Source organism: Salvia splendens, chromosome 2, assembly GCF_004379255.2.
Source record: "Salvia splendens isolate huo1 chromosome 2, SspV2, whole genome shotgun sequence".
NCBI lineage: Eukaryota > Viridiplantae > Streptophyta > Magnoliopsida > Lamiales > Lamiaceae > Salvia > Salvia splendens.
In genome coordinates this window covers 29277549-29285394 of record NC_056033.1, presented here as the reverse complement: position 1 = coordinate 29285394, position 7846 = coordinate 29277549, and the positions used below count along the sequence as shown (strand labels likewise).

At 37.2% G+C, this 7846-nt stretch overlaps 2 protein-coding genes across 2 annotated transcripts; one reads left to right on the top strand and one right to left on the bottom strand.

Annotated features, from left to right (window-relative positions):
• The first annotated feature begins 612 nt into the window (after positions 1-612).
• On the top strand, positions 613-1678 carry LOC121764024. The gene has a single exon (XM_042160120.1). The coding sequence runs from the start codon at positions 676-678 to the stop codon at positions 1495-1497; it is 822 nt and encodes a 273-aa protein (XP_042016054.1). The 5' UTR covers positions 613-675; the 3' UTR covers positions 1498-1678.
• Positions 1679-2956: 1278 nt separating this feature from the next.
• LOC121792122 (BEL1-like homeodomain protein 9) lies at positions 2957-6598 on the bottom strand. Its single transcript, XM_042189944.1, has 4 exons — positions 5917-6598; positions 4214-4578; positions 3802-3862; positions 2957-3715 (listed from the first exon to the last, which is right to left on the bottom strand). The coding sequence occupies exons 1-4, from the start codon at positions 6418-6420 to the stop codon at positions 3215-3217; spliced, it is 1431 nt and encodes a 476-aa protein (XP_042045878.1). The 5' UTR covers positions 6421-6598; the 3' UTR covers positions 2957-3214.
• Positions 6599-7846: the final 1248 nt, after the last annotated feature.

Sequence of the window (7846 nt, the reverse complement as noted above, 5' to 3'; positions counted from 1 at the left end):
GTGATATAACACTTAATGGATCACATTGAGATATGTACTTCTTGTTGTTGTATTGTTATAAATTAAGTACAAAGATCCTAGAAGTTATTCATTTCTAAATCAATATTGTGCATATTGAGCATAGAGTGTTAGTTATTTGCTATTTGACTTGTCAATTATATTTATCCGTCACCTTATATCATGGCATTTTAGATAGCAGTGATGAACATTTAATAAAAGTAGTATTGTTATTTTATAGAATAATATTTTGGTTCGTCAAAATTAATATTATCCTTAAAAGATGTCAAGGATTTATTGTACACAAATCTAGATTGTTCAAATGCACTTTTTATTACAATGACTAAAGCTTATCAAATATTTTAGCACTCTTGATTAAAAGAGATTAATTAAATTGAGCTAGTTAACAACTCGATTAATTAATAAATATAAAATAGTTTAAACACATACACTGAATTTTAAAAAACCATAAATTATGTAATTTTTAAATTTGAAATGATGATTCAATATTAGGCATGATACTAATGACACTGGTTATTCTTTAAGACTCTGAATAAATTGGGGTTGATTTAATTATTTTGATAAATTTGCACAATAAACCCAATTTATCCAAATAAAATCAAAGCCCAAAATTCATAGAGCTCCACATTTTGTGCACAAGAATTTGATTAGCAAAGCATGTCAATCCTGCCTTCATCTCTCTCAATGCCGCAATCTCTGTCATCGGCAAAATCCCTCTCCGGCAACCCGATATGGGGCAATTCACTTTGCCTCACCAACAAACTCTCGCACCTCTCCCTCAAAACGACGCCGATTAGGATGGGCGGCGGGCCCCGAACCTACCCGGGCGGCGTCTCCAAGTGGCAGTGGAAGCGGATGCAGGCCAAGAAAGCGAAACAGCTGCTCAAAGCCCGTTTGGCCCGAGAACGCCAGATTTACGAGATGAGGAAGCGGGCCGAGCTCAAGGCCGCCGTCTCCGAGCTTGAGCGCCCCTGGGAGGCCGTCGAGAAGCCGCCCAATTTGTTCTCCGTCAGCGCCGATGACCAATTGAAGGTCCTCGCGGATAGGTTTCAGAAGCCCGGCGGCCTTGATCTGTGGTCTGAGAGGGACGGCCCGGAATTGTTCCGCGCCGATAGTGACATCCCCTCTTCCCGATTTTTCCCCAAAGGGGTTTTTCATAGCATTCAGCCCTATCGAAAATTGGGGGATTCGGATTCTATTGAAGAGGATTTGGGGATTATTGAAGATGGTATGAATAAAGGGGAATTGGAGCCGAGAGTGGGAAGGTCGGATGGGGAAAATCGGAACGTGAAGGGGAAATTGAGGAAGAAGGGAAATAGGAACATGTACAAGAGTGCTGAATCAGAAAGATTGAGTTTTGGAAATTCTTCTAGGGAATTTAGGAGTAGCAATGGTGTAAAGAAGGGTCCGAATGTGGAATTTGATATGAGTTTGCAAAATGATGGGAGCTATGGGTTTGAAGTGGGAAAGATGAGGTAGATATGATTGAGTTTTCTTGGTCAGGTATCCATTGTCTTCTTCCATTTAGTATATATGCATATTGAATTGTAAGTACATATTTGAATTTGATGGTTTCCTTTTTTGTAGTTTGGACCATTGAGTTTCTTCTTGGAGTGTGTGAGTGATCATATTACTGGATAGTATAAGTCAACTTAATCAATTCTTGCTATTCAATTCCATGTGTGAAAGAAGGCTGATTTTGATATATTTGAAACTGAGTGGTGACTTAAGCTATTCTTGTTATGGAATTCACTGGTGGAAGATGGCTGGTTTTGTTTCAAATGTGATAACCTTGTGCATTGTGATAATCTGAAAATTTGCTACTGATGATTTTGTCATCAGCATAATGAAAGCAACTGGTAATTTTTTGGGAACAGAAAAAAGATGAACAAAAATTAAGGGCACAACCAGAAAAGAAAACGAAAGTTAGGGGCACATTTACTTGAATTTAAATGATCTTAGTCTTGCTTATACCTTAACTTACAAAGTTTGATACTTGATCTTATCTTTATCTGCGTCTGTAGATGTTTTTCATACGAGCACTAGTCTCAGTGTTTAGTTAGAAGCTAGTACATGAAACTTACTGTTACACCCATCCTTGATAACTTGTTGCAATGGTTTTACCTATATGCATTTGTTTAGGTGATCATCATACTGTGGTTTGTTTTGGCTTTGATATACTGTGTTTCTGTCTTCTGGCTTCATTCCATCTGAATACCCTCAAAATCATGGAAAATATATTTCATATCCAAACAGATGAGAAAGCTATGAAAACATATTTGTATGTCTTCTGCAAATCTTGAAAAATCTATGTAGCAACCATGGCATGTCTTCCTTGAACCCAACCTTGCTCTCGTCTCTATTAAACAAGATTGATTTCGCGGCTTCAACCAATTCTTGCACCCTTCTCCTCTAAACCCTTAGTGAGGGCGACGGAGCATCACTCTCCTCCATGTTGTGGCAATGCATCCTTCAATTTCTTGGTTCGCATACAAATAATCACAATCTCAAGTCAAAATTGCATCTAAACATCACTATTGGCTGCATTTTTTGATCCAATTCAATGGATTGCATTGGTGCAGCTGAAGTCTTATGGCCAATAAAGTCTTACACTACTATGATTCTTTGTCATATCAAATCTTGTAAATTAGAATATGCTGTTGATTTTTAAGGAATGCTTTCTAAAACCAAGTCATCAACCAAACATTAGCAACTGGGATAAAATCCAAATCCAAATCAAAATCCAAACATGAGCAATTTAATGGACCTCAGGAGAAAGGTTTTTTTAATTCTCTCTTCCATTTAATTTGGTTTTTGTAATTCATCATTTTTCCGCAGTAAATTCATCACATAATAATTCATAGTTTAGCATAGAACTACAAACGGGATTTGTAATATAACCCTGCATATACACAATACAAATTCTAGCCCACAAAAATTGCTAAAATAAATAGACCGCATTAAACTATATAACAATTTTCATGCAGCATCCACGAAACTGCTACTTTCATGGATTACACAGTTATCGTCAAGTCATAGGCTGAATTTTACATACAAACGAGTGAAGAAATTTTTTGATAGAACTAATAGCAGATGAAAAATAGAGAGAAGAAGAAATGGTCGATTTTATGAAGCAGAAGCAGCAGCCTCTTTGAGCAATAACTTAAGTGATGAGAAACCATATACTCACTACTTCTCATCCAACAAAATCATGCATGATTTGTCCATCGATTATGTCTCTCCCAAACTGTCGATTTTGCGCTGCGAACCCACTCACCACGTAGCCCTCCCCGTGCGAATCCAGCCCGAAACGACGCGCTGCATTCAACGGATACGCATCTCCCAGTCCTACGCTGTTTTGATGGAGCCCCAGAGTTAACGAAACACCACCACCGCCGTTCAAACCCACGCCCATATGATGCTGAGGATTCTGCAGTATATTGTCGTACGCCATTTTCATCTGCTGCCCTCCGGGAGCCTCGGTCGGATCCTCCCGGCTGCGTTTCAAGGGGAAATCTCCACTTCTCTGGATCGAGGTGGACGCGTTTTCTCCCTCGATAGAGCAGCTCGTAAGGAGATGCTCGCTTACCTCATCTCTCTGCGAGCCCTTTTGGCTCTGCCGCGTCTCCAACATGTGTATCTCCTCCACCATCGGCTTCCACAGCCGCACTCTTGCGTTTATGAACCAGTTCGAAACCTGGTGGACCGTAACAACACGAGCATGTAAAATATTGATCTATTCGATATCATGATCATGATCAAGCAAGATTAACAGACACTTACCTGGTTCCTCGAGAGGCCCGTCTGTTTCGCCAGCATTAGCTTGTCGGTATCAGTCGGATAACTGCAATAGCGCTTTGGTTCATCAGCGAGGGTAGTGATTTATAGATCAAACTATCAAAAAACTTAACTTTTAAGGACAAAAAAGTTGAGAGATAATTACTAGCGTTTAAAATGTTTTAAAAAATCACCATTTAGGACGCAAAAGAAAGCGTACATAAATTGAGGATAAATTATCTTATTTTTTGTTTTTTTAGGACGCTTTTATTTGTGTCTTCAGAAGAACTTATGAAGTGTTGGTGGTATAATTAGAAACATAAATTAGCGTCGTTAATAGCATTAAAAAATTACCTTAGCCGTTGTTTTTGTTGTAGTGTATATAGTATTAAGTTTACGGTAGAAACAATACACTTACGGATGCAGAAAGTGTTCGAAAAGCCAAGCACGGAGGACAGTGACAGCGCGCTCAGGGAGGCCTCTTTGGGGGCGCCAGATGGGTTGATCGACAAATCCAGCATGAAACGGTTTCTGGCTGTACGAGCCCCGGCTCGAATTCTCGACATGTTGCGTTTCGTCTCTGTCCACGTTGATCTTGCCGTGAGACTTGGATGTGAAGTGCAGCTGATCAGTAATAGCATTCTTCAAAGCTGTGAAATGTTTCGACATTGCCTTCAAAGCCAGGTTCGCGAAAGGGGCCGCGCCGCTCAGTCCAGCAACGGATTCGAACGCGGCTACAGCAGCCTGCATTTGCTGGTAATATTGCTTGTACCTCTTGTAAAGCTACACACATAGTTAAGAGATTTTGCAAAGTTCAAATCATTAAAACTGTAATTAACACTTGAATTTGGATTTAATAGAATGGCTATAATAGAGAGATTATGCAAACAAGAAAGTACTATCAAGTATATAAATTAAGAGCAATAGATAATTGATGTTTTGTTCATTTAATTAATAGAGAATTTACAATCAAAGAGTTTCATCAACAGGTTAATTTTGATATATAAGGGATGCTGGGTTGGACAAGCACAAGCTGCTACCAGTTTTAATAATTGATCAATAATTGGAAATGGTTTCATCAAAGACGACAAAAATTCAAAACAGAAACACTCAATTGGGAATACATTCCAGACTTTTCTCCATTCTATCAGAGAAAAATAATCCTACATGATATTCCACTTAAGTATCGAATTTGATAATAGTACTACTAATTATTTACAAGTAATATGCATAAAACTAAGATTCCACATTAATTGGATATATATATCTTGGTTGAGGAGGATAAACTCCACTACTCCAACATGAGTATGAATTAAGGACCAGTTTCATCATAACCTTTTTGCAATAATATAGTATAACAAATTTCCTCACTAATCGAGTAATGGTTTATTCAATAGGCTAAATGATGAATTGGATTAACATAGGTTGTATGCTGAGTTACTCTTTCTTTGCTCCATTATATAGTACTCCCTCTCTTTAACGTCCCACTACTATAAATGAGTCATTTTTTTTAGAAAAAACAATACATCTATTTTCTCTTATTTTATTTACCCCATACTACTTTATTATCCCTATATACTAAACATCATTTTCATAAATTTTGTATTCAAAAGAATGTATAGCTTATGGCAGAACACGGAGGGGGTATCTTTTCACATTTATTTCACTATGAAGCATGTCTAGCTAGCTAGCATTGTGAAGCTAGGCACATTATATTAGAGAGAATCGTATTCTTCCACTTGAATACAAAAAAAAAAGTAGTAATAAAATACATTAGTATTAGGCATTAGCAGCCTAAAACTCTAGATTTAGAGAATAAATAATGAGTTTATAATGCAAGAAGCAAATTGGATGAGGCTGAGGTTGTCAAATCACTTTTTTTCTCGTACCATTCCCTATTCCTACAAATATCACATTGCTTATGATGCCTATCACACAAGAATCTAGATCTCACCCTCAAAAAGACCCATTCTCTTCTCCTTCACACAATCAAACTTAATCATAGAGTATTGTATAATGCTTTTGTTTACCACAGCACAGCAATTAAACAGTAGTAGTAATATATATAAAAACACAATCCCCAATTAGTAATTATAGAAATAGTGACAATTTTAGTAGTACCTCATCAAGCATGGAGAGGAGGGTGGATTTGTTCCTATTTTGGTCGGCGGAGTTGAGAGAGTCGTGGGGCCCAGTGAAGGTGTCGACAGGCGGAGGTTGGTCGGAATCAATTTTGTCGGCGTAGAAGCCTCTCCCGACATCGCAAAGCTCCTCGAGCAGCTGCTGCGCCGGCTTGAGGAAGCGGGAGGTTTTCAGCACGGAGGCGTAGCCGGTGAAGGGGCCCAGCGGCGCCGACAGCGGAGGGTTCAATTGGAGAGGGAGGTGGGAAGAGAGGGAGAGGGAGAGGCTCTGGGCGGGGTGGTCGAAAACGACGCTGATGTCTTGAATTGCGGCGGGATCGGCGTAGATGTGTTGTTGGTGGTGGTGGTTGTTGTTGAAGGTTTGGTGGGTGTTGAAGATGAGAGATGGATCGTAGAGAGGGATTAAGGTGTCGACGCATCCCACTCTCAGCTTATCTCTTCGGCTCTGCTGTGGGACATGATATGCCTCAAATCCTTCGGCCATTACTCTCTCTCTCTCAACACACAATCTCTCTTTTCTTTTTCTTCCTATACTGTATATACATGTAATGAGAAAGAGAGAAGAGAGAAGAGAGATGGAGGAGAAAGTGTTTACTATTATTAAAGGGGAGAAAAAGAGAGTAACAGTGAAAGAGATGGGGTGATGATGAAATGAGAGGCTGCTGCCACTGCCATCTTATTAATCTTCTTTCCCTACTCAGTATATACGATTCTCCTCTCATTTTTAGGAGCCAAATATTAAAAATTACGTCGAAAGGTAGGATAAAATAAGAAAGATAAAAGTGTAATAAAGTACTTCCTCTGTTCTAAGAAAGATGATCTATTTCTTGGGTGGTATGAAGTTTTATAGTATAATTTTATTTTGTGTGTTAAGTGTTGAAAGTAAAGTAAGATAAAGAATAAAGTAGAGATAGAGATGTTTCCATTTATAGTAATAAGTCATATTGAATGAGACAAATTAAAAGGGAAAGTGTGTCATCTTTAGTGGAACGAGGAGAGTAAGAATGATTGGATGTTTTGTTTTTTTATCAAAAAATGAAATTTCTGGTTGGTACATCTCAAAAAGGAATACAACTCAACTTTATTAGAGCATCTCCAATTGGAGAATGTATATAGAAAAGGTATATTATGTATTTACCTTCTTAAAAAGTAACACATTCCAAAGGAAAAATGTATACAAAAAGGTAAATTATTTTTAAAAAATAAAATAATAGTACAAAATGAATTAAAAAATATAAAGTGTAATACTTTCTCAAATATCTTTCCCCTTGGAGAAAGGTTTTTCATGAAAAGAAGGCAAATATGGTAATTATAAGATTTTACCTCTTCATTGATGAGGAGGTAAAGATATCTATTTAAAATGGGAAAAGGTATAATATCTTCTCAAATACCTCCCCCCTTGTAGAATGATTTTTCATGAAAAAAGGGTAAATATGGTAGTTATATTAGTTTACCTCTCCCCTTGGAGATACTCTTATACTATAACGTCTTCGTCCCAATAAATATAAAATAGCATTCAGTTTTCAGAATGAGATTTTATACTCCATCCCTATAATTTATCACCATTTGACCAACACGGGTTTTAAGAAACGTAATAGAAATTAAGTTGAAAAAATTAGTGATATGTGAGGTCCTACTTTTATATAGTATTTATTAGTTTTATAACAAAATATGAATGAGAATGAGTTAGTAGAATGTGGAGTCCACTGTAAAAAATCATAAATATGAATGGTGACAAATTTTTAAGGACGGACAAAAATAGAAATAATTAACAAGGGGATTATAATTTTGTTTTACAAAACAAGAAATATGATATTGTTTCAATTTTCAAAAACTTATACTTTGAATAGGAAAAATTCAAAAACAAAATGTTTCATTTTTAGCGGAAATGAGAGAGTATATAAGAGCAT

What these genes read in the sequence shown, in the direction of transcription:
- LOC121792122 (XM_042189944.1), bottom strand. Translation starts at nt 6,420, where the DNA reads ATGGCCGAAGGATTTGAGGCATATCATGTCCCACAGCAGAGCCGAAGA. An exon ending in TCCTCTCCATGCTTGATGAG is followed by an intron (nt 4,579 to 5,916) that starts GTACTACTAAAA and finishes CTATGTGTGTAG; the next exon opens with CTTTACAAGAGGTACAAGCA. An exon ending in TTCGAACACTTTCTGCATCC is followed by an intron (nt 3,863 to 4,213) that starts GTAAGTGTATTG and finishes GCGCTATTGCAG; the next exon opens with TTATCCGACTGATACCGACA.
- LOC121764024 (XM_042160120.1), top strand. Translation starts at nt 676, where the DNA reads ATGTCAATCCTGCCTTCATCTCTCTCAATGCCGCAATCTCTGTCATCG.